This window comes from Amia ocellicauda, chromosome 2 (genome assembly GCF_036373705.1).
Source record: "Amia ocellicauda isolate fAmiCal2 chromosome 2, fAmiCal2.hap1, whole genome shotgun sequence".
NCBI lineage: Eukaryota > Metazoa > Chordata > Actinopteri > Amiiformes > Amiidae > Amia > Amia ocellicauda.
The window spans coordinates 28,289,037-28,316,063 of NC_089851.1; the positions used below are offsets into that span (position 1 = coordinate 28,289,037).

The following is a 27,027-nucleotide window of genomic DNA, read 5'->3' on the forward strand; positions in this document are numbered from 1 at the left end:
AATTGAGTTCTACAAGATTTCAGGATTTGTGATAAGGTGATACTATAAATTCACTTCTTTAATTGAAATGTATAAAGTGTACCTTACGCTACAACAGAAACAACTGCTGCATTACAACAAAGATGAAGAGGAGGAGACTCAGATGGTTGGGACATGTCCTGAGGATGGAGAACAGTTCTGTAGCTAGGACCGTACTTCACTGGACACAAGGCAAAAGATCTAGAGGTGGCCCACGTAACACCTGGTTCCGAACAGTTGAAAAGGAGCTGAACCAGTTGGATTTGACATGGGGTGAAGCCCAAGTAAAAGCAAAAAGACATAAAAGCATGGAAGGCTATTGTTTTGAAGGTTCTTATGCTCCTCTTGGAGAGAAGAGGATAAGGTTAAGGGTAAGGCATATACACTCACCTAAAGAATTATTAGGAACACCATACTAATACTGTGTTTGACCCCCTTTCGCCTTCAGAACTGCCTTAATTCTACGTGGCATTGATTCAACAAGGTGCTGAAAGCATTCTTTAGAAATGTTGGCCCATATTGATAGGATAGCATCTTGCAGTTGATGGAGATTTGTGGGATGCACATCCAGGGCACCAAGCTCCCGTTCCACCACATCCCAAAGATGCTCTATTGGGTTGAGATCTGGTGACTGTGGGGGCCAGTTTAGTACAGTGAACTCATTGTCATGTTCAAGAAACCAATTTGAAATGATTCGACCTTTGTGACATGGTGCATTATCCTGCTGGAAGTAGCCATCAGAGGATGGGTACATGGTGGTCATAAAGAGATGGACATGGTCAGAAACAATGCTCAGGTAGGCCGTGGCATTTAAACAATGCCCAATTGGCACTAAGGGGCCTAAAGTGTGCCAAGAAAACATCCCCCACACCATTACACCACCACCACCAGCCTGCACAGTGGTAACAAGGCATGATGGATCCATGTTCTCATTCTGTTTACGCCAAATTCTGACTCTACCATCTGAATGTCTCAACAGAAATCGAGACTCATCAGACCAGGCAACATTTTTCCAGTCTTCAACTGTCCAATTTTGGTGAGCTTGTGCAAATTGTAGCCTCTTTTTCGTATTTGTAGTGGAGATGAGTGGTACCCGGTGGGGTCTTCTGCTGTTGTAGCCCATCCGCCTCAAGGTTGTACGTGTTGTGGCTTCACAAATGCTTTGCTGCATACCTCGGTTGTAACGAGTGGTTATTTCAGTCAAAGTTGCTCTTCTATCAGCTTGAATCAGTCGGCCCATTCTCCTCTGACCTCTAGCATCAACAAGGCATTTTCGCCCACAGGACTGCCACATACTGGATGTTTTTCCCTTTTCAGACCATTTTTTGTAAACCCTAGAAATGGTTGTGCGTGAAAATCCCAGTAACTGAGCAGATTGTGAAATACTCAGACCGGCTCGTCTGGCACCAACAACCATGCCACGCTCAAAATTGCTTAAATCACCTTTCTTTCCCATTCAGACATTCAGTTTGGAGTTCAGGAGATTGTCTTGACCAGGACCACACCCCTAAATGCATTGAAGCAACTGCCATGTGATCGGTTGGTTAGATAATTGCATTAATGAGAAATTGAACAGGTGTTCCTAATAATCCTTTAGGTGAGTGTATATATAAAGGTATGTATGTATGTGTGTATATATGTATACATGCATACTGTAGCGACCCGGCAAACTGACTGTTAATGGGAGACACGGGGGCTGTGTGTAAGTGTGCGTACTGTCTGTGTATTGGGGGTGGGGCAGTTTGTAGTGTGCGTGCTGTGTGTTGTGTTCATGTGGCGTGCATGCTTGTGTTATAGCGGGGTTAAAGGTTGGCCCTGCTTGGGAGCACAAGAGGCGCCGTGATTGGAGGAGCCAGTCACGGAGCCAGAGGAATTAAATAGGAGTGCCCGGTTCCCACGCAGGCAGTTCAGAGGGGAGTAGTAGTGCGGGAGTGTGTACAGTTTGTAGCAGTGCAGTGGGGAGAAAGACGATCACTCCAGCCGGAAAAGTAATGGTGCTCAATAAAAGTTCCTGTTCTTTGAATCCTGTGTCCCCTCCATTATTTGCTGCGATGAAGATGAAATCCTAAGTCGTTACAATACATACTTTAAGTTATCTTGTGGACAATTTAAAAAGAGAGAAAGTGCATTGTGATGTAAACATTGATTTGTCACATACAGTCAGATTGTAATATGGACCAAGCAGGCATCGCAATATAAATCTCTTCTGGTTTCAATCATTGATGCTTGTGAATTTTAACACGAGAACAAATAAATACATTCAGTTCATAAAAATAAATTTCGCTGGTCCTGGTTAGACAGTAAGAATTTAATTTACCAAACAGTGGAGGCAAGGCAATTTATGTTTTAAAATGTATGTTTTATAACATTAAAATGTTATTTTAGTACTTTTGGTAGTTGTAGGTTGATGACATTTGACATTGACACCCATGAAATAGAAAAAGGTCCCTCAGGGCCCTTGCCCCTGGAACCTAACAGGGGCCTAGGTGGCCCCCAGATTCCGGCCATCGGTGCTTCATTTCTACATTTCATATATTTCTGTTCATTCACTTTTGTGTCTGTTGTTTCATAATGTGTTTGCCTATGTTACTGTTTGTAGATATGAGCAGTTTTCAAAAACAATTTCCACAACAATACTTGTTTTTGTTCCCTTCTGGAAAGGTTTAGTGTTGTTTTGTAATTATTATTATTATTTCTTAGCAGACACCCGTGTCCAGGGCGACTTATAAAATACAAAACATAGCATTAGTGTGCTTTTATTTGTGTGTATATATATATATATATATATATACATACACATATACATTTCTGTAGGAGCAACAATAATAGTTTTATTATTTTACACAACTACCTTTTTGTCGTTTTGTCGGTTTACATTTTTAAGATTTTAAGATGTTGTTTGTTGTTACTTTAGATGCATGGTGTTAGAGCCTGCATTTTGTAAAACGAGAAATGCTAGGTATGAACAGGCAGTATTATTAAAAAAAAAGAACAATGAGAAAAAAGTATATGGTTAATATAAATAATTTAAAAGTAAATTTATGTCATGTTTTTAAATTAGTTAATACTTGCTGTTTGAACATGGACAGAGTAAGATAAACAAATGAATACTGTAGTGTTCATATTATAGAATATAGTAAGAGTGCCATTATTAAATGTCAAGAAATAATCGATGAATCGAAAAAGAAAATAATAATAATAATCAAATATGAATCGATTTAAAAAAAAAATGTCCAGCACACCACTAAATAAAACTAAATTTTGCGATTAACGTGACTTATTATTTAACATTCAGACATCTGGGTAATTGTGTTTGCTATTAAATACATCAATCATAATCAGTAAATTGCATTTTTTATACGGTAGGCAGACTTTATTATTCTGTTTTCAGATTATATGTGAGAGTCCAAGTTATACGTTATACACCAGCGGATTCCAGAGTTTCTGTACCCTGGTAACTGTGCCAGCTACATCAGGCTGGGAATAACCAGCAGATTAATATCTTGATGTTGAGGAGTTGCCCACCTTCTGTAACTGCATTGTGTTTAATCCTACAGTCTATGCAGATTGACCAGATCTTCTTAATTTATTCTTTCCACTGGTTGTAGGTGCAGAGTGAAGTTGAGTGCACAGATTCAAAGTGGTTTAATCAAATCCATGCTTGAAAATGCCTCTTCTTCTCTCAGCCTCAAAGATAGAAAATAACGGCAATCATGACTGACAGCACTGAACAATTGGTGCTCAGTTAAAAAAATAAAGCATTTTTATATTTACAATTTTTTATTAAAATAAATATAAAAATATAAATATAAAACAATATGACAGCATTCAAACAACATGGATGTAATGTATGACAATTATTCTATAGGGTGCACATCCTCAACATTGTATACGTCTACTTGATTAACTTAAACCACAGTTTGACAACTTTACCAACCTTTCACAGTAACATTGTTTAATAAAGCAAAAACAAGAAAGAATCAAATAGTTCTGCTGTTTTAAAACATTTTATACAGGTCACTTTTTAAATTGAGTCTGAAGAAAAAAGCTTACATTGTTTTCCATAAACACTGATAGTATACAAGACTACTATCTCTCTTCTTGTAGATACAAAACACATTGTCCACACCATTTCACAAAAGTCCTAATGTCTGAAAGGCATCTTCACCAATTTACAAAAAAAAAAAAACTAAATACAAACTCATAATGTAAAAAATAAGAAGAATATGAAAAACAAAATGGAAAGTTAGTAGTTTAACAATATTCAAGTCTCCACGGATTTTAGAGTCCAAAGAGTCGCTCTGTTATTTTTCACATAGCAGCAGTGAAAAAGCTCTGCCTTCAGCTAAGTGTCTTTGTCAGTATCTTTTCCTATATACATGTCTGCCAGCTTTTTGAACTGAGGTCCCCAATTACTTAGGTAGTCATAATCTTGGTCGCCATCTGTTGCCGCCGACTCCAGTGAGCTTAATGACTCGGCTATAGATCCATTCCCTTCATAGGCATAGGTGGCAAGTGAGTCATATGGAGGAGCTGTTGGATCTGTATCATTTTCTTGTAACCTACTATTAATGAAGTCTCTGACATCTGCATTATCCTTAATAGGCGATGTCCGACGGAAAGGAAATAACATCTCTGGGATGATATCCCTTCGGAGCTTGTTAGCATCCATCACTTCTGGATTCCTCAGTGTGCCAATATCAAAGGCCTGGGTGTCTTCCTCTCCACCTCCTTCATCATTGTAGCTGACAATGTTGTCTCTGACATCCTCTTTGGAGATGATCAGAGGTTCCTTTTTCTTCTGCCTTCGTAGGGCTGCAAACAGCACCACTATAACTACAAGAAAGATATTAAGACTATGATACATGTACAAGAGCATGTGTCATACATATAGGAACCTCTTGAATATACCAGGGAAGAAAATAATCAGTTTTACTAATCACCACTAAATTGTGGCAACGGTTTTCAGGCTAAGGTATCAGCGAAATATGATTGATCAACTGATTTAAAAAATGCAGGTGCATTATGTCAAACTGTATTGAAAGGTAAGAGATATGTATTATGTTGGAATGGAACTTCGACACTGTATTCTAATTTTCATATATATTCATATACAACCCACGGATTGAAAATTACAACGTGGTACCCTATCACGTTCTGATTTATAAAAAATATACAATGGCTTCTTACAATAAATTAAACCGTGATAGGGTATAGAGTTTTACTTTCATGGGTAGGACAAAGTTTTGATTTGGTCTAATCTTACTTCTTGTTGCATATACTGTGTAATCTACTCAGCCAAGACATGAACCATGTATTTTACCAGAACTCTCCGTCCTTGACAAACACAGATATTTTCCTATGTTCCACGAGACAAAACTCATCCGGCTCCAACCCCCCATACAATGGAGTCTGAATTGAGCAGGACCCTATTGTATGCTGTTGTTACAGATGAATGATCTCCTGTAGGTGCCGGAAAGGGGAAAATAAGACACTTCTTCAAAGGCTCAAGGAAGACAACCCACAAATAATGAGCAGCTGTCAGAATGTTGGGTTGAGAAGTATAGGTCATTGTTGTTGTTTTTTCCCCAAGACTGTGAATCACACAGAAAGGAATAAATCGCACTGTCAAATGACAGAGTAGGGACTAGCAGCAGCAACTATCCACTCCAGGCAGCCTGCCTTGATTAATTTGTTCTCACAAGTTCAGGTTTGGCTAAATAAACCAGTATGACTATTGCCAGAGGCAGAATACCCGTTTCATTGAACTATCAGAAATCATGGATTGGGGGGTCAGGGTTGACATTTTTTATGTTTGTGTTTTGCCTAATAAATAACAGAAAGCTTTCTACTTTTGATTGTGATTAGATTTTCAAACACTACAAATAACCAGACAAACATTTGACTGCTACTGTTTTTGAAGACCACTTGATTGATCTGTTTTTTTTTTACATAATAAATAATACTGGGTATAAAGTTATACTAAAAACAAAGTAAAACACCAGCACTGGAACATCATGTTAAACTGTGTGATATGCAAGACATTTTAACAACCTTAATTTACACAAATGCATTTTAATCACTGTTTTCCCATGCCTATTTTGCTGCAAACACCAACATTTTCCATGGTTTGTTGCATGGTTGATTATACCTCACCATGATTTATGATGATTTAACACCCTTACTTTACTGCAATTTTACAATGCTATACTCCAGTAAGCTTCTGTTCTTCTGGGTATTTTATGTCATTTCTGACCTACCTCACAAAACAGTTCAGAGAAAGCATAAACCCATAGTTTCCACAGCCTGTATAAAGAGTTATATTGGTACTACTGTGAAGGTAAATGACATGTCAAGGATCTGTACACAAAGTTTGTAAGGAACACTAAAGTTGAAAGTCTAAAGCTGACAAACTGCAAATTAGCCCCAGTAAATGTTAGAATTTCCAGGTAAATAATTTATTTGCACCACAGGGATTTCATGTCAGAGGAATAGACTAACACAAATCATTTTCAAACATGCCTTGAAAGACACTGCATGCTCACTTTTATGGAACCGGTAGGGTGTGCATTCTAATGTAATTAACGGGTTGTGAAACCTGTTTCAATTCAAACTGCCAGTTGAAGACGACATATTTTTGTGCTGTATTGCCTTCAGTTGCCATAAGAACACTTTGTTGACAGCAGGCTTCAAGGTTGGTCTCTCATTATCCCTTTGGCTTTGTGTAAGGCTTGTAGCGGCATTACATTTGCAAATCAATTTCTGAGACATCTTTGAGACCGCCATTATTAGAACCCTAAATCGAACTATCCTACTCATTCTCTGGTATCTCTAATATAGGACCTCTAAGTAACACTAAACCAGAGATTTGCGTCAGCTGTTCAATTAAATCTGAAAAACAATTACCGGACACAGTTGAACTGTTTAGACATCATTCTCGGCATCGCCCACTGTAGGCATATTTCAAATGCAGCAGATCTTTCGTGGTGCCATGTTTTTGGATGAATTGTGATGTGGGTATGGGAACTGGTGAAAAAGTCGAAATTCAAGAAGGCAAGCAGATACTCACTGAGAAGAATAATGATGCAGAGAAGGATAGCAACTAAGGCTCCAGTGCTGAGACCAGCAGGCAGCATCAGAGCTTCAGCATTACAGGACTGCATATTGCCTCTGCTGTCACAGGCACAAACTCGAATAGTCAATGTGCTTGTGCTACTCTGAATAGGATAGTCATTGTCAGATATAACAACTGGCAGAAGGTAGGCACTCATTTCACGTCGACTAAATCCACTTCTTCTTGTTAGAATTCTAGCTGTATTATCTAGAAATAATTTGAATAATCATACAGTCAGCAAACATTATCACACAGTATGGCACTCGTGTAACAGCAGTCAACTTCAAACACAATGTCCCTGGTACTACTTGATTGAAAAACTATAAATAAATAAATAAACCAAACACTTATTGAAGAAATAATGTTAATATTGAACATGGTAGAGTTCATGTTTAAATTATACATGCACAAATGCACTCCCACGCATGCAGGCTTCGACCCTGGAGCAATCCAAGTGGTACCAGAACCTAATCTATAACAGTAATGTATGCATATTAATACATATGCAAACAGATTGGTTTACCTTCATTGTCAAAAATTGTAAAGTTTGGATTTGGGGTGCTTAAACTGAAGGCAAATTTGTGGCCAATGAGAGGTTCATCCGTGTCAACAGCACTTATAGTCTGTATCAGCTGTGGATAAAAAGACAAAAGGAAAAAAAGGCTGTTATGAAACTATTTTGAAGTATAAATCACCCATACATATTAATTGGTTTGTGTGTTATTTTTTTACTGTTTTATGAATCTAGTATGACTTACCTTATAAGAGGTTGCATTGATTTATCTGTATGTATTTATATTATTCATATCTGTAGTGTCATGAAACCCACAATTAATTGCACGTATTATAAATGAATGTATTATGTTTCAGAGAGTGCTTTCCAGATTCAATTATTATGTAAATATGTAAGGGATTAAATAGCTTAGTACTATGATTGCTTTATTAATGTACTTTTGGGATTACAGTTATTTGAACTAAAAGAATAAGGGTCTCTTACTGGATATAGCCTAGCCAAGTTATTAAGGTATACAGTACAGGGTATTTACCTGTCCGGCTTTTACATTTTCACACACAAAGGTTTCATAAAACATGGCAAACTCTGGAGCGTTATCATTGACATCCAAAACCTTAATGAAAACTGGGACACGGCTCGTCTGTCTGGGATTATCTGAAACAGAAATTGTGAACACATATTTGAACAAATGTCAGTTAGTTACACTAGCATTCAATGGGATTGTTTGGGTAACAATAATATATATAAGTAAAATAATAAAATAAATTATAACTTTGTATATTTCTGAATTTGTTTTGCTGTATGATTTGCAGTCACCATGAGGACTATTTATTTATTCATGCATTTATTAATAAAACATATACAGTGGCCTCCAAAATGTATACCCTTGACAAATTGGAACAAAAAGACAATTTAACAGAATAAATGCAAGTGTCAAATACATGACAATATATACAATGTTAATTCTAACAACTCTGTACAAAACTACATCATATATTTAACAACAGAATTATCATATTTTTCCAAATATCACAAAATTAAATCCTGACAAAATAATCCTGCTTCAGGTCTCTTGGAAGCTCATGGAACTCTATGGAGACTTACAAAGGTCACCTCTTTCCGTGGGGTATAAAAGGTTTGCCACAGAAGCAATGCAAGTTTGGAGCCCACTGTACTGTATTGCTCAAAACAGACACATTTACAGAAATTCATAAACACACGAATACAACATGTGAAAGATTAATACATTGCTTATAGGTCACAATATTTAATTAGCTTTAATGGCTATTTTATGGCAAATATGAATAGCTTGTAAGCCTTATAATTGCTTACAAATCCACACAATGTGGAAGAAAATAAAGAAAATTACTCAATGCCCATTCAGGCACCAAGCACTATCAATATAAACTCTCCAGTCATAGTTTACACATAAATGTTTGGCATTGAGCTGTAAGTCTGTTTTTTGAAATAGTGCAGACCAAGATGTCAGCAAATATTCACATAGTCTTGCATATCACCAATCACAAATTAAAAACACAGTTAGTGTTTTCACTTTCAATGTGTTCCAGAACAAATATGATCTCCAATAGTAAAGAAGCATGCACACACACACACACACACACACACACACACATTTATTGAACTCACTTATTTCAGTTGCAACAATTGAAATATTTTGCCATTTTGCCATCTCACGATCAAGAGGTTGCAATGTCGAAATGGAACCATTTCCAGAGTCAACATTGAACAGTCTGTCTAAATCTGTATGTCTGTCAATAGAGTACCTGCAAAATACAGAATGAGTCCATGTCATGACATTTGGTTACATAAAGCATCTCAAATTTGATATGATGTTTTTTAGGATATTTATATAATACTTTTTTATTATCCACAAACAAATACATACATTAATGTTTGTAAGTAATATATGAAAAGTAAATATGGACAAAGGAAGCTATCAAATGGATTGATATGGGCTGAGGATGATTGTGATATATAACTTACTTTATCTTTTATTGCAGAAATGATAACAATCTAGTTACATTAACAATAGATATGCTCATATCTCACTTTCTAGACAAATAACTTTTCACCTGTTACACGTGATGCAGTAATTTTTTGCAACTCCAAAAATGCTTTAAATAGAACAAATTAATCTATGACTCTAACAACACCCCATTGTAATGCACCTTACAATCTCAAATTGAAAACACAGTACTAGATTGGCAGGATTTCAATAGGTGGGATGAAATATCCTGCATCAAGAAAAAAGCTGCCATCAAGTACTGTAATTCTAATTTACAAATGGAGAGTGATTGGCATTTGTTATTTGGATCAGGGCCTGTGTGTAATCATGCATTTTAGATACAGAATTATTATCCTTAACATGATTTCTAAGATATTTTGCAATCATAGATTATGCAAGCGCTCTGCATTTTAGCAGGACTATAACATTAGAGGTTGCTGCGGCTTAGTGAAGTGACACTAATCCCCTAGCCTTCAATAATGCCAAGGCCAATGAGTCAGTTCCTGTAGGACCAAGAAACACTCACAGAGGTACATTTACAAATCAGCATGACTAAATACACACTATCCAGAAATACATGCACTATGCTTTAAAACGTTTAAGCATTGGCTTTCAACTTGGAAGTTAGGAAGGAACATACTTCATGCTTCAATTCAAAATTAATTGTAACTAATGTATTATTATAATTAGTAGTAGTATTAACAACAACACCACCTCTAACAACAACCACAACGATAATAATTGCTGGAATTTTTAAAACCAAACCTTTTTAAGCACATTTTTAAACAAAGCAGCTAACAGCGCAAAAGTGAAAATAGATGGCATATGCTTCAGAAAACTAATAAATTATAGTACAATCCATAGTACACCGCTTTTCTCCAAATGACCTACATCACATCATTTGTTTTGGAATGAAATCAAGAGATTTCAAAGCCTGTGTTCCTAAAACGCCAGTGGTCAGTAATTTAACGTTCTGTAAGCCAATTAAAACAACAAATTACCGCTTACTGTTGTGTAATGGGCAAAGACAAGCAGATTCCAAATGGAAACTGTGAGACTTTGTAATAAAAAAATATGAATTTAACAGGAATAGGGGAAGTTCAATATAGCAGAACATGCAATTAAATATTGGCTCCTTGTTCCATGAGTCATTTTCCATTTTGAAGTGTTGGATGGATGGATATTAATCACTTTCAAATTTATAGCTGTTGTTTGAAATAACTCACTATGTACCTCACTGTGTACCTTAATGAGCTTCCTTTGATATAATTGAATTCTATCAAGGTTTAAATTGCAAAGCGTGTTTAATGCAGTGACTCCGTCTGCATGTATTCTGGAGTTGATCATTCTTATTAGTTTCATAATTTCTTTTTTGCAGCAGCATAACATTCAATATTTATATTTTCTACATAATCATTTGTAAGTATCAGCTGCTTCTTTTCCACACATATTCAAGAAATGCACATGCAAGGCAGGCAAGGGCAATTGAATACACACAATATGAAAGTATTTAGACCATCTGTTTAAGAAGCACACCAGACAAAGGGCTCAGTGAGTCTTAGCATGCTAATGTAGCATGCTCAAATCTTCACACTGGGATAATATTCTCAACAGGGGCACCACACAGAGAACTGTTCTGGCATTTATACTGCAGTGTCATTGGAAAATAATATAAATGGTTGCATATTCACTTCATGTCACTCTGCCATTGACTCTCACTGTGCATACACCCAGAAGGGCCAGGTGACAAATAATAAGGTTGAACATGTCTTTGATGTAATTATCTAATCAATTGGCTTAATTGGCCTCCTATGACAGGTGAAGTAAGAATCAATAGTTCTACTATAGCTAATGATCTCTACCTGGGTGCTGTGGGGGTTCAGGTGGAGGAGAAATCATACTGATGGCGATAAGCACCCTTTTAGCATGTCAGCTGATATGTAATAGGATAGTACATAATGGAAAGGTACATCTAAATTAAACGCTTACTGAAACATTTCTTACCTGACCGGATGATTAGCGGCATCTGGGTCCCAGGCAGTAACTGCTCCTATGAGGCTACCAGGAATTGTATCTTCATGCACTTCAATAATGTAGGAAGATCTACTGAACACAGGAGACTCGTCCACATCCTGAAGTGTGATCTTCACAGTTGCTGTGTCTTTGAAAGGACCGAGGTGAAGGAAGCGATGGTCAAGGTGTGTATTAGTAGCCTCCACCTTTAAAGTGTACATCCTTTTGTTTTCAAAATCCAGTTGCTAGGCACAAAAAAACAAATACAATCAATGTTAGTGATATATGGTTATCTAGGCAATTTTTGTACTGCTCCATATAGTATGTTGAGGTGAGAAATGTATTGAGGTTGGTTGAATATATATATATATATATATATATATATATATATAAACATTAATTATTTAACAACACCACCAAACAAATAGCAGGGAGTACTCAGAACTCAAACTTCTCTGCATTTTTAAAATTTATTATTAATTATCTTTCGAGTCAGAAGCACTGCCCAAGGGGGAGGGGTTTTCAGCGCACATTGCTGGAACGCATCGAAGACTTTTGTCTATCAAAGCTGCCATTGGCCCTTGTGCCCGTCACTCAAACAGGACCCTTCCGGTTCCTGTTTGTATAAAAGGTGATGTCTGCACAAAGACTTCCTCTTTTTCCCTTCGCCTTGGTTCATCAAGACGTGTAAGAGAGCGTTCTGCGTTTTTTGGTTGGCTGGCAGCACATACTGTGCTTTCCTTCCACCGATTCGCTACAGTTGTGTGTTGTTGTGCTATTTTAATTGTATTTAAATTAGCCACGCTGTTTTGTTCTGTCCACGCCGCGGAAGTCCGCCGGCGCCTCGGTTCGTCTCGGCTTTCACGCGACTACAAATCGTTTATTATTATTATTATTATTATTATTATTATTATTATTATTATTATTATTCAGGCTAGTTCGCGTGTTGGTTTTTGTCCACAGGACTTCTTTCTCGACAGCGAGAGCGTACGCAGCGGCAGTAATAGCCGAGGCCGGCCACCCGGCTTAAGCCTCGGGCTGTCGTAAGAGACCTTGCCTGCAAGAGGGACTCCTCCGCCGGCTTGCGCCGCACTACAGCCCGGGGCTGCGGCTGGAAGAGGTCTCGCTCTTCCAGTTTACTGGATTGAGCTCTGCTGCGCTCACTCATCCGTGCAGTGATTCTGGTGTGTTAAGCCCCGCTTCGGCTGGTGGTTTTTCTACCGTGAGCCTCCAGATTCCGAACAGAGCGGCGCCCCGTGTCCCCGGTACCCCCCGGCACACGTGGTGCGACTAGGCTTGAACGTGTTGTCGCGAGAGCTCCTCGGCTGCTGCTGTGCCTTCAGTGCCCGCGCTGACCGGAGCACTCGCACGAGTGTGGTACTGACGGGATGGAGAGACCCTGTTCCTCCTCCTCCCGCCGCATCGTCCGGCTTTCCCCCTCTCCAAGTGAGGACAGGGCTTCGGTTGATTCTGCTTTCCATCTAGCCCTACTAGGCAGGGCAGAGGTGGATCTCTTCACTTCGGCAGAGTCCACACATTGTCCCCTATGGTTCCCTGTTCGGGATCAGTCAGTGACCCTGGGGATCGACGCGCTAGCCCACACGTGGCCGCACTGTCTCCTCTACACATTCCCACCGTTCCCTCTTCTCCCAGTGGTTCTGGAGAAGATCAGGCAGCCCAGATATGGCCCCTAGGGGCCCCTGTGGCTTCTATCATAGTTGGTACAGCTCCTAGAAGGTATGCTTTGGGGCAATCTCTCTGACCAGCTCGCTGCCTCCTCCCTTGCGATGGTTTGGTTATACTGTAACCCCCCTCCCCCTTGGGCAGTGCTTCTAACTCGAAAGATAATGATAGGGTGCATATGCAACCATGGTTATCTGAGAAAAGAAGCACTGCCCAAGGGTTGCAAGGTCGCACGGAAGTTCTAGCTCCTGGTAAAAAGAGGAAATCTTTGTGCAGACGTTACCCTTTATACAAACAGGAAGTGGAAGGGTCCTGTTTGAGTGACGGGCACAAGGGCCAATGGCGGCTTTGATAGACAAAAGTCTTTAATATGTTCCAGCGATGTGTGCTGAAAACCCCTCCCCCTTGGCCAGTGCTTCTTTTCTCAGATAACCACGGTTGCATATGCCACCTATCGTTACTATGTTTTATTTATTTTTGTAAGAGATTTTAAAATGCTTTCATCATAGATTTAATGCATATGCCACCCATTTTAAACCTGTTAAACCCCCTGCCCCAATCTGCAACAGTTTGTAAGTAATCGGCACAAGTATATGTAAATTAACTGTATAGTTAACTCTAATTTTCCCTTGCTTTATTTCCAAAAACTTTAATGATCTCCCAACATTCTGAATCGAAAAGCCCAACTGTAAAAAAAGAAAAAAAAAAATGCAGGCTGGATCTGCTGATATACCTCGCACATTACTTACACATTTAAATATTCAGTTTGGATCTTTAATCTGAAGTGGCTAATACATATTCTCTTTTGCGTATTCTCCAGTGATTTGCATGATTTATTGTGTGATTCTGAAAAGGCAGACGCTACAGTGAAAGAAATAGCCATGGCAAGGATACCTTGCTCAATGCAAGAGGGAATAAGTACCTTTTGACAGCATACTGAATTAAGCACCTTTATTAAGTTAATAGGACATGATATGTTCAATTTAGAAGATTACTTTCTCAGGCTACGGCTACCCCCCCCCCCCCCACACACACACACACACACACTTCACCTATGCATAATATTATATAAAAATAGCTTTGGGGAAAAAAGGGAATGCATGCAACAATCTATATAATACAGTACAGGGTGAAACTAATTAATTATTTACCTTTTTTACAGTTATGACACCTTCCTGTGTTGTTCTGTCAGTGACAATATTAAACATATCCTGCCCATCCCCCCCGATGATTGAATATTGAATGTCAGCATTCTCTCCTACATCTGCATCATTAGCTTTGATCCGGCCAATCGCAGATCCAATTTCTGCAGATTCTGAAGTGGTAAGATGGTAGGAACCTTGAAGAAACAATTGAAATACAGAGTGAGGTGTCTGTCCTGTTCTATTATTATTTCATTCATTCATTTGTTATTTTTAGCTGGAAATAAGTAAACTTGAAGGTGCTTGATTGAAATTAAAAGTCTTTATTCAAAAACATTGTGTTTAGCATGTATTCTTCAAGGTATTTATTTGAAAAGAAAGACTAGTTTCTCATTTATTTTAATTGGATTGTTCATTTTAGTCTCAAATGTTTAAACTGATTTATGATAAGAGTTAAGAGGTAGAAAGCGCTATTGCTGAACTCTGAAAGATTCTATATTAAATTAAGTATTTAAGTAGCACATTAAATTGCACATATATTATTTTAAAATGAAACAGCTTTATTTTATATTTATTTAAATGTACTCTCATTACTTGAGTTGAAAATAAATCAATTAAAATAACTGCTGGATCATCTATTGTTTGTCACTTTTTATGTGCTCCTTCACCCAACCTTCATTTATTTACCTGATTAATTTAGTCTTGAGATACACCCGTGTATAAAACGCCCCTAAATCATCATTACAGGATCATTACAGGATGGTCATCCTGGGTAAATGTTGCGCTGTGCAGGAGAAGGAAAACCATAAGGAGAATGGTAAAAATAAAAATGTTATTGATGGTTAAAATTGAATTTGTTCAGCTGAAATCTTGGTATCCCACTTGCCCCGAATGAGGTTCACACTGAAAGTTTTACACTTCTAGGTGAGCTTAGATGATAAAACTTAATAAAGAAACTGTGCCCGTGTTTTAAGATTCTCTGCATGCTTTCCTCCCCTGCACTGCTTATGTATTTTTTTTTGTTGTTAAAATAATCTGATTGTTATTTAGGCATCTGCTGAAATATTCTGTACAATGGATTGTATTCTACAGTCATGTTCAACTGCAGTGTCTACATATTAAATAGATGCTGAGCAATTGATTTGTATATATCTGAAATATGTGTGTGTCTCTGTGTGTATTAAACATAAGGATAAAAAAAGAAACAGTTTGTGTCCAGTATTCTGTCTCAGTCATGTAATTTAATTTATCATGATTTGTGTCTGTTGTAGAGATCTTCCTCTAATAATTTAACTGATAAACCAGTCTAATTGTAATTTTACATTGATATATAGTAAAATAGCATCAACTGGGCTTATATTCCTTTACTAATGTACATGAAACCTTGCACTAATTATTGTATTTATTTATCTTAATTGCCATTTATGATTTTATTTTTATCAAAGGCTTTTTCATTATGTTTAGAGCAGGGGTTTCAAACCGGTCCTGTAGTACCCACTGCCCTGCTGGTTTTAAATTACTTAGTTGAATGGTATATTGCTTTATGTCAATTAAGAATTCAATTAAGCAATTAAATCCTCGGAACAAAAAACAGCAGGGCAGGGGGTACTCCAGGACCGGTTTGAAAACCACTGGTATAGAGCATAGAACAAAGTGCAAATTCAGTTCAAAACTAATGTAATTTGAATAAACTTTGAAATATTGGGACAGACCTTTTCTTTATAGACTTAAAGCTACTTGATACTGAATAGCAGTCTATGGTGGTTATCGCCACTATATATATATATATATATGTGTGTGTGTATACACTCACCTAAAGGATTATTAGGAACACCATACTAATACTGTGTTTGACCCCCTTTCGCCTTCAGAACTGCCTTAATTCTACGTGGCATTGATTCAACAAGGTGCTGAAAGCATTCTTTAGAAATGTTGGCCCATATTGATAGGATAGCATCTTGCAGTTGATGGAGATTTGTGGGATGCACATCCAGGGCACGAAGCTCCCGTTCCACCACATCCCAAAGATGCTCTATTGGGTTGAGATCTGGTGACTGTGGGGGCCAGTTTAGTACAGTGAACTCATTGTCATGTTCAAGAAACCAATTTGAAATGATTCGACCTTTGTGACATGGTGCATTATCCTGCTGGAAGTAGCCATCAGAGGATGGGTACATGTGGTCATAAAGGGATGGACATGGTCAGAAACAATGCTCAGGTAGGCCGTGGAATTTATACGATGCCCAATTGGCACTAAGGGGCCTAAAGTGTGCCAAGAAAACATCCCCCACACCATTACACCACCACCAGCAGCCTGCACAGTGGTAACAAGGCATGATGGATCCATGTTCTCATTCTGTTTACGCCAAATTCTGACTCTACCATCTGAATGTCTCAACAGAAATCGAGACTCATCAGACCAGGCAACATTTTTCCAGTCTTCAACTGTCCAATTTTGGTGAGCTTGTGCAAATTGTAGCCTCTTTTTCCTATTTGTAGTGGAGATGAGTGGTACCCGGTGGGGTCTTCTGCTGTTGTAGCCCATCTGCCTCATGGTTGTACGTGTTGTGGCTTCACAAATGCTTTGCTGCATACCTCGGTTGTAACGAGTGGTTATTTCAGTCAAAGTTGCTCTTCTATCAGCTTGAATCAGTCGGCCCATTCTCCTCTGACCTCTAGCATCAACAAGGCATTTTCGCCCACAGGACTGCCGCATACTGGATGTTTTTCCCTTTTCACACCATTCTTTGTAAACCCTAGAAATGGTTGTGCGTGAAAATCCCAGTAACTGAGCAGATTGTGAAATACTCAGACCGGCCCGTCTGGCACCAACAACCATGCCACACTCAAAATTGCTTAAATCACCTTTCTTTCCCATTCAGACATTCAGTTTGGAGTTCAGGAGATTGTCTTGACCAGGACCACACCCCTAAATGCATTGAAGCAACTGCCATGTGATTGGTTGGTTAGATAATTGCATTAATGAGAAATTGAACAGGTGTTCCTAATAATCCTTTAGGTGAGTGTATATATATATATACACAGTGCACAAGTTTTAGGCAGGTGTGAAAAAATGCTGTAAAGTAAGAATGCTTTCAAAAATAGACATGTTAATAATATTGATCAATTAACAAAATGCAAAGTGAGTGAACAGAAGAAAAATCTACAACATCAATTCTTCTAGGTACACTTGCACACAGTTTTTGAAGGAACTCGGCAGGTAGGTTGGCCCAATCATCTTGGAAAACTAACCACAGTTCGTCTATGGATTTAGACAGCCTCAGTTGCTTCTCTATCTTCATGTAATCGCAGACAGACTGGATGATGTTGAGATCAGGGCTCTGTGGGGGCCATACCATCACTTCCAGGACTCCTTGTTCTTCTTTACGCTGAAGATAGTTCTTAATGACTTTCACTGTATGTTTGGGGTTGTTGTCATGCTGCAGAATAAATTGCCTCCCTGATGGTATTGCATGATGGATAAGTATCTGCCTGTACTTCTCAGCATTGAGGAGACCATTAATTCTGACCAAATCCCCAACTCTATTTGCAGAAATGCAGACCCAAACTTGCAAGGAACCTCCACCATGTTTCACTGTTGCCTGCAGACACTGATTCATGTACCGCTCTCCAGCCCTTCGGCAAACAAACTGCCTTCTTCTACAGCCAGATATTTCACATTTTGACTCATCAGTCCAGAGCACCTGCTGCCATTTTTCTGCACCCCAGTTCCTGTGTTTTCATGCATAGTTGAGTTACTTGGCATTGTTGCCACATCCGAGGTATGGCCTTTTGGCTGGAAGTCTTCCATGAAGGCCACTTCTGACCAGACTTCTCCGGACAGTAGATGGGTGTACCAGGGTCCCACTGTTTTCTGCCAATTCTGAGCTGATGGCACTGCTGGACATCTTCCGATTGCAAAGGGAAATAAGCATGATGTGTCTTTCATCTGCTGCAGTAAGTTTCCTTGGCCAACCACTGCATCTATGGTCCTGAACATTGACCGTTTCTTTGTGCTTCTTCAAAAGACCTTGGACTGCACATCTGGAAACCCCTGTCTGCCTTGAAATGTTTGCCTGGGAGAGACCTTGCTGATGCAGTATAACTACCTTGTGTCTTGTTGCTGTGCTCAGTCTTGCCATGGTGTCTGACTTTTGACAGTAAACTGTCTTCAGCAACCTCACCTTGTTAGCTGAGTTTGGCTGTTCCTCACCCAGTTTTATTCCTCCTACACAGCTGTTTCTGTTTCAGTTCATGATTGTGTTTCAACCTACATATTGAATTGATGATCATTAGCACCTGTTTGGTATAATTGTTTAATCAGACACCTGACTATATGCCTACAAAATCCCTGAGTTTGTGCAAGTGTACCTAGAAGAATTGATGCTATTTTGAAGGCTAAGGGTGGTCACACCAAATATGGATTTGATTTAGATTTTCCTTCTGTTCACTCACTTTGCATTGAGTTAATTGATAAATATAATCTAAAACATGTCTATTTTTGAAAGCATTCTTACTTTACAGCATTGTTCACACCTGCCTAAACCTTTTGCACAGTACTGTGTGTGTGTGTGTGTGTGTATGTATGTATATACACACAGTTATTGTATATTTAGAAGACCTAGTTATGTTCCACAAAGTTTCATTGTAGTCTATATATGAATAACACAAAATAGTTAAATATTTGTTATTTCTCCAAGGCTGGTTTGATTTTGGTCCTGTTCAGAAATTTGAGATCATATGAAACCAAATATTGTTTGACAAAAAAATATATATATATGTTTATTTTGCAAAAGACGTGTTTATTTCTTACTCTGAAGGAACCTTGGTGGGCTGTCATTGACATCTGTGAGAGTGATGTTGACTGTAGTGGTCCCTGACAATCCACCCATCTGGCCTGCCATGTCCTTGGCCTGGATCACCACATGATAATTTTCCTTGTTCTCTCTGTTCATGTTCGGTAAAGCTGTCCTGATTATACCTGTGTGAAACACGTGGAAATTAAGTCAGTTCATATTCTTATTTTCATACATTTGACTTTAAAACATATTCTTTTTGCCTACATTGTGTCAGTAATAATAGACAAGCAGCACTGCACGATTTCAATTAAAGCTAGTTTTGGAGCAACATGCTCTTGAGGAAGGATGAAAGGGTGCAACTCTATTTGCCAATGTATATGAGTCATTTTGAAATTATCCCTTATAGTTATGTTGAAATTGAAAGTATTCCTAATAATGCTTCAGTAGCACAATTCCAAAGTAGCTTCCATCTAGAGATGGGACATCATGGGATATTGAACATTAGAAAGCTGAGTAAGGAAGTGAAAAGATTAAAACAGGCATTGCTGGGATGCAAGGTAAAGGTTATATGCAATTGCATTTCTGTCTGTTTTTTTTAGTTATGTAGCGTACGGTACACTTATAAATTTCAATTAAAGAAATGAACTTATAGTATCACCTTATCACAAATCCTGGAATCTTGTAGAACTCAATTTCTGTAATAATTGGACGCAGACACCAATTCCAAAGATATAAATTGTCAAATTTATTCAAAAACAAAGACTAAATGTAGCACTACACTAATTATACAAAAGGGAAAAACTAATTAAAATTCAACTCTAGATCAACAAATCAAAGACAAATCACTTCCGTGACCAAATCAAAGACCATGGAATCGCATATGATAACACACAAATCGTTAAACAAAAAGGTTATAAACACATTGACTACAATACCGGTTAGTAAGACGAAGGTGAGTCTCTCGTTATTATTATTAGTCAGACATTAAATAACTATGCAGGTTAGTATTTATGTCAGGTAACTTCTCATTATATATATATCAGTCTCATTTACGTTTAGGTGCTGAGAAAGATCCTATCATTACTTGTTACCACAATTTCCCTTAACTGATTATTATTCAATGATTAAGGATAGGCAGGGCCACCAATAATCTAATGTCTATTAACTTGTGTCAATTTCAGACTAAACAGTTAAACAGGAATGAGAAGATATTTCTCGGCATTGACAGATTTTATTTCTAAAATTATCAACAAAACAGTTTAATGCAACACACATGTATATTTAAGAAAACTAAATGATATTACACATTCTAGAGTTTTGAATCACAGATTAACATTTCTAATTGATTTCTCAAATGTCATGAATCATGAACTCCAAACTGTTAAACTTATCTGAACTTCGTCGCAAAGAGGCCTCTCTGTCTTCAGGCTCAGATAACAGCACACGGCACGAGGTCCGTGTGGTTTGGAACAAAGACAGTCCGGTTCGGCTTTGTCCAAGAACTTCCACTCAGTCGATGCACCTGAAAGTTGGGGTTTCGCGAATGTAGAGTCTTTTCCAAACAGATTTTCCACTGGTTTGAAGGCTCCAAGGTTGTGCACAAAATCTTCTTTGTAAGCAGGGTTCCACCGTAGTTACTTGAAGACAAAGTCTTTGAGGAAAGCAGGGCCCTGTTTGTTCCAAGGGTCAAGTTTCTTAAGACTCAAATAGCTATTTAAATGACTGACACTTTCGTATACAGTCGACTTGGTCAATTGTCCAGCTGTAAAACTCCACTGATCAGATGGGCACAGGCGGGCAGCGCAGTCTGTAAAGTTCTTTATTTAATAAAGTCCTTTAAAAGAATTCTTCGTACGGCTCAATCTCCTTCTCCCAGTTTAACTCTTCTGTTGCCGGCAAAGACTTGGTTGGTTTCTGGTTCCGGTTCTGGCAACAGAGCTAGAGGTTGAGCTGTGGCAGAGAGTTTCTGGTTCAGGTGAGAGAGAGAGAAAGAGAAAGACTGTGCGCTGTTCCTTATAGTCTGTCAGATCAATAGGTGATTGGTTCCTGAGTTCTTGAGATTGGATTTCGGTTTCAGCCCCCAGTGTCCTATTGGAGGGGTCTTGATTTATGACTGATGTCAATCCATGCCATCTTTTGGAAATGCCGGTTGGCCCGGGTTCGTAGCTCTATGTCAGGATTTCGGCTCTCGTCCACTTCAAAGAGTTTTTATCACATACAGGCCCCTTTCTCCAGACATTTCACAGCAGAATTCCAAACTATTTGGCCTCTTCTCGGTGCCATCCTCCCCAAAACTGTCACTCTGATGCAAACCAGTTCCAAGCTGATGAGCTAAGGAAATCTGATAACTTTGGGGGGGAGAGGTCTTCTTTAGATCAGTGCTTCAGCTCAGAGCCCAAATGCTCTTATCAAAATACACCCAACATAACGCTACAGTTACTTTGCAGGTGCAGGTGCAGGTGCAGGTGCAGGATAATTTCTAATTTATAGCCTGCACATAGAATTAATGGCAAGTTTTGATATGTGGCAGCAAGTAACTGGTTTCCATCCTTCTTTTCTTGTGATCAATAATTTGTATATATTTAAGCAAACAAGCTATTAAATAAACTAAAGTAATTTATTAGTTGTTAGGTATTGTATGCACAACAAAGACTATTGCTAAATACATTTGATATTTAATTAAGGATTATGCTGAAGGAATTAGTATTTTCTATACATTATTTGTTTGCATGTCTTTATCATTTTGGGAACCATGTGCATGCCATGAAAGAGACTTTTCCAGCCTTTAATTACAAATAAATCTGCATGAAACATATTAATTGAAAATAACATTTTGCACATATCATAACAAAAGCAAGACAGAGATTAAAAAACATAATAATACTAATAATACAATTATTATTATTATTATTATTATTATTATTATTATTATTATTATTATTATTATTATTAATAATAATAATAATAATACAGTACAAGACATGCATTCTGTGAAAGTGTTAGATGGCTTTTTTATATCAATATTATAATAATCAAAATCAGAATGTTCATGATTATGGATCTGGGAAGTCTAATCTTGAAAAATTAACCAAATATTTTATGTTTGAATTCTGGCAAGTATTTGGACAAATGGAAAAGACTTATTGAAGAATTGAATCTACAGTGACTGAGTTCAATGGAGCAAATTTTAAAAAGAAAACAAACAAACAAAGCAAGGAACTACATGGTGCAAAATATACTTTGGATTTGAAGAAAAGACAGCGATTTCATTTTCAGTTGCACAGCTGAGCAGAGCATCTATTATAGGCCTTGGATTTTCATTGTAAGAAGGACTCATAGAGCAGATAAACAAGTACAGTAATCATAATTTCTTCATGCTAATATACTTTTTACAGTATAAACTAAAGTACACTAGGTAGGGTAATACCTCATATTCTGAAGATCAAGCCTGTAACAGGTAAGGAAAAAGCTTCCATTAAAAAATGCCTTTCAAAACTACTTTGTGCAAATGTTTTCTCCATTACTTTACCCCATAATCTACACAAACTGAGACTGCATTTCCAGGAAAGCTGGGTACAAAGGGGACTAACAGCCCTTTAATAATGCCACAAAAATCAGAAGTTTGAAGTTAAAACTATATATTTTTTTCACCATTTCCAACAAAAGCAACACCACAGAGTCATGGGTGAGAATCTGAAGGGTCAAACGCAATCTTAAAAGTGAAAATGACTGGAAAAGAACACACTTGTGAAGTTACGGTTTCTAAATGGATTGTATTTTTTATCATGATAGAACTTAATAGAAAGACACTTAGAACTTGATAGAAAGAAAACAGAAACAGTTTAAAAACATCAGTCTGTTATTTCATCAACATCATAATAATGTTGCTCTTAACTGACACACCGATGATTGCAGTAAGTACCTACACTCTATGCAAGAAACACTGGAATGAAGTGATTTGATGTAGAGATGTACACAGCGGCAAGATTCATGCTAGTTAGTAAAGTGTTAGCCATGGATTTTCACACAATCAGTCAGCCTTTTCTTTTAGGTGTTTTTCTTATTCAGCTATTATTTATGCAGCAACCATTTTTTTCAGTAACTCATTATTATAGTGTGCAGTCCTTGGTGTAAAATGGCAAATTTACCTATCAGAATATCCTTCCATGAGCAGAGTAATTATGGAGACAGAATAATATTGTATCACCTTCTTTGGAGCCATGGTACCTTACATTTCTTATAATCCATCTTTACTTACATTCAGGATCTGTGTTAAAAATATGTTTTATTTTTTTCACAATCACATGCTGACCTGTCCCAGATTTCTATGTCTCTAATGTCATTTCTGAAGCTGTGTGCAGCCGGTTTACTGAAAAGAAACAATCCATCGTGGCAATAACTTTGTTATAATGCAATTTAAATGCATTTCACTGTACACACACTTACAGAGAAGCATGGAGAGGTGCATGCTTGGAATAATAAGAAGAGATTTGAAATCCAACAATGCGTTACATCATGAAAAGAGTGAAGAGATTAAAATGGCAATGGACCGGACACATTGCATGAAAAACCGACAGTATTCCCACTCTGATTTTGAAGATTCGACTCAAGCTGTGAATATCACAATGAACTGCTGGATGTTAAAACAAAATGAACATCAAATACTGTTTTTTTCCATTTGTTATTAATGTATTTATTTTTAATATAGATATATGAAGCCTTTGAATTAAAGAAACGACAAGTGTGATCATGGAAACAGTGCTTGTTCCTCTGAGACTGAGAGTCTATTTTGCTTGTTCAAGTTGCAGTGTGAGGCTGACCCACTTGACCTCATGTCAGAACCCAGGTACGAGTTAGTGTGAAATGGGCTTTAGTAGACCAATATATATGCAATTGCTATAGACCAATCTATATGCAAATAGCTTGGATGTATGAAGGGAAATCTTCTGGTTGTAACACTTAGCTAATTAATTTTACTGTCAAAGGCCACTGTCAAACAATGTTGGAGACATTGGCTGTTGCACCACAGAGCCACATTCTCCTGTCAATGGTCCAGGTTCCTGGGGCAGTAATCAAGGATATCATTGAACAAACAGTTTGCTTTGACATCTTTTACAGCTTTGACTGTGTACAGTTCTGGGCTCCACACTTCAAGAAAGATATCGCTGCTCTAGAGGCAGTTCAGAGGAGAGCAACCAGACTTATTCCAGGTCTGAAGGGAATGTCCTACTGAGAGACTGAGGGAACTGAACCTTTTCACCCTGGAACAGAGGAGACTACGTGGGGACTTGATTCAAGTCTTCAAAATCATGAAAGGCATCGACCACATCAAACCAGAGGAACTTTTCCAGATCAGCTGGGACACACACACCCGGGGACACAAATGGAAATTGGGCTTCAAGGCATTCAAAATGGAAAACAGGAGACACTTCATCACACAGAGAGATGTCACAATCTGAAACAAACTCTCCAGCGATGTGGTTGAAGCTGAAAATTTGGGAACACTTAAAATCAGACTGGATAGGATCCTTGGATCACTTAGTTATTAATAGACACCAAACGAGCACGATGGGCCTCCTCTCGTTTGTAAACTTTCTTCCTTTCTTCTGTTATTATGTTCTTAAAAACTGTCATTGTTTTTCCCTTATTTTGGGGTTAAACAACTAGAAAAATCTTCTCTGGTTGTCTGTCTAGTCTTTATGCAAGGACCTGGTGGTTTCAATAACAGATATTTTTGGTTACTCTCTAATAGTGAATAAAAGCATTTATTTTATGTATATTTATGCTTGAGAGTGGAGCCTAAGTGATGAGTTTCTTATCCCAGCTCCTCCTCCCAACACCCTACAATAGAACTGTAATGTATTTGATGTGCTTCTCACAGAGCTTTGCTTCTACATTTTCTTTATAAATCGAGCAGAATGTGATAATATAACTGTCTCATTTACTGTTTCTGGTGGAATGCAGAAGAAATGATTGTAGAGAGAAAATATCTTACCTGTTTCAGGCTCCACAGAGAAATATGGTTGTCCCTGAAGAATGCTGTATACCAGTTTAGCACTGTTCCCATATGTTGCATCATCAGCATCCATAGCTGTGACTTGCACCACAAAAGTACCTATTAAAAAATAAGGCAAATGCTGACATAGGATGGTCTGCTAAGATACAATATTTTTTCAAACAAGTTTTTAGCATATTACAAATGAGTAGAAATCAATGGATTGGAAGTGAACACAATGCGACTGCATACCATTGTAGTTTATGTTATAGCCACTATCTTTAAGGGTCAAATCTAAATAGTGTGTCTGCATTTATGATTATTATTAATATTTGTTTATTTGGAAACATTTGGGAGTGTTTGTTGGAATGCCTATAACAATAGTTGGACTTGGGGATATTAGTTGTGTACCAATGGCTTAATTTGTCAATGACAAAAATATAAATATAGGTGAAATAAAGTAAATAATTTGCATCAGTAGATGGGCAAGTATGAAAATTGATATCAGGCCAAAATGTCACTTAAATTGGGCCCAGATCCTGAGAGAATGCTTTACGAGAGTATCAGAGCTGAAGCATAAAATATGTAGTGCATGACTGACAGCAAAATAAAACAGAAGAAATATGCTTCAATGTATAACTATGTCAGTATAATACATTTAAAACCTTGGGTAATCACTAACAATTTAAAAATAGGAAATGCCATATGTCCTATTGACTTGGTGCATGGAAGGGAAATTGAATGTTTAAGAGAAGACTTCGTTTACCACATGAAGGAAAATATCATTCAATTTATCTAAAAAAATCTCTGGTAATAAAATCTGCTATATGCTGTGAAAGCTAGATAAATCTGGGGAGTGCATTCATTATAACAGAGTTGATTCCATCAGTAAGTGATAAGCGTATAGTAGACCATCAAAGAAAAATCCTGTCTGGTGCTATCTAATAGTGGATTGAAAATAGCTTCCAAATGATTAGCATAATAATGCATTACTGAAAATTATTGCAATTTTAAAAGGTAAAGTAATACGTGGGTATTGAATTCAGTTTCATTAATGGAAAATAATTTAGTTTTATTCATTTTCAATTAGTGTCCAAACATCTTTCCAACGTTTCTCAGATGGAACGCCGGTGGGCTGGAGAGAAGACGGTCTCAGGGCGATAATGTAATAGACCATTACTGTCAATGAAAAAGTTCTACTTATGTCTGTCTTTTTTATTTCTGTTAAAAAATGGAGGAGGACTTATCCTAGTCAAAGGCCTTTTCAGTATCAAGTGATTAAAGAACCTCAGATGATAATGGCATATCAAATGTAAAAAATCAGTGTCCATTTAATTTAAATTTTGACACCATGATTTTTATAGTGGAATAGTGGGTTAATATATGGTTTAATACATACATACATACATATATACTACTACTACTAATAATCATAATATTAAATCAAACAACTGTTGGGAAGTCCTCACAGGCTCAAGCTGATCTAATGATGTCAGGGGAATTCAAGCATTTGATAATGCAAACATTGCAATCCCAACTGGGGACGAGTCAAAATCATCCTTCATGGAAATTCAAAATAGTGCCAAAAACAGTATACATTTGTACACCACAATATACGTCTGCCCTCTGTCTTTTCCCTGTAAATTAGAATTAAACAGATGCTCCACAGAAACTTAACAAAACAATGTCACATATGACATTTCTTTTAGCTTTCATAAGCTGT

General features: G+C 37.6%; 1 protein-coding gene across 1 annotated transcript in view; it reads right to left on the bottom strand.

Moving 5' to 3' along the window:
- Positions 1–3,831: 3,831 nt before the first annotated feature.
- Positions 3,832–27,027, bottom strand: part of LOC136768143 (cadherin-10) — a 66,855-nt gene continuing 43,659 nt past the window's right edge. The window contains exons 4-12 of the mRNA XM_066722199.1: positions 25,305–25,424; positions 19,324–19,491; positions 14,520–14,707; positions 11,677–11,930; positions 9,294–9,430; positions 8,179–8,300; positions 7,656–7,764; positions 7,088–7,339; positions 3,832–4,854 (exon numbers count right to left, since the gene is read on the bottom strand). Of these exons, the coding sequence (XP_066578296.1) occupies positions 4,364–4,854; positions 7,088–7,339; positions 7,656–7,764; positions 8,179–8,300; positions 9,294–9,430; positions 11,677–11,930; positions 14,520–14,707; positions 19,324–19,491; positions 25,305–25,424 (1,841 nt within the window). The 3' untranslated portion in view covers positions 3,832–4,363. The remainder of the gene's footprint in view (positions 4,855–7,087; positions 7,340–7,655; positions 7,765–8,178; positions 8,301–9,293; positions 9,431–11,676; positions 11,931–14,519; positions 14,708–19,323; positions 19,492–25,304; positions 25,425–27,027) is intronic.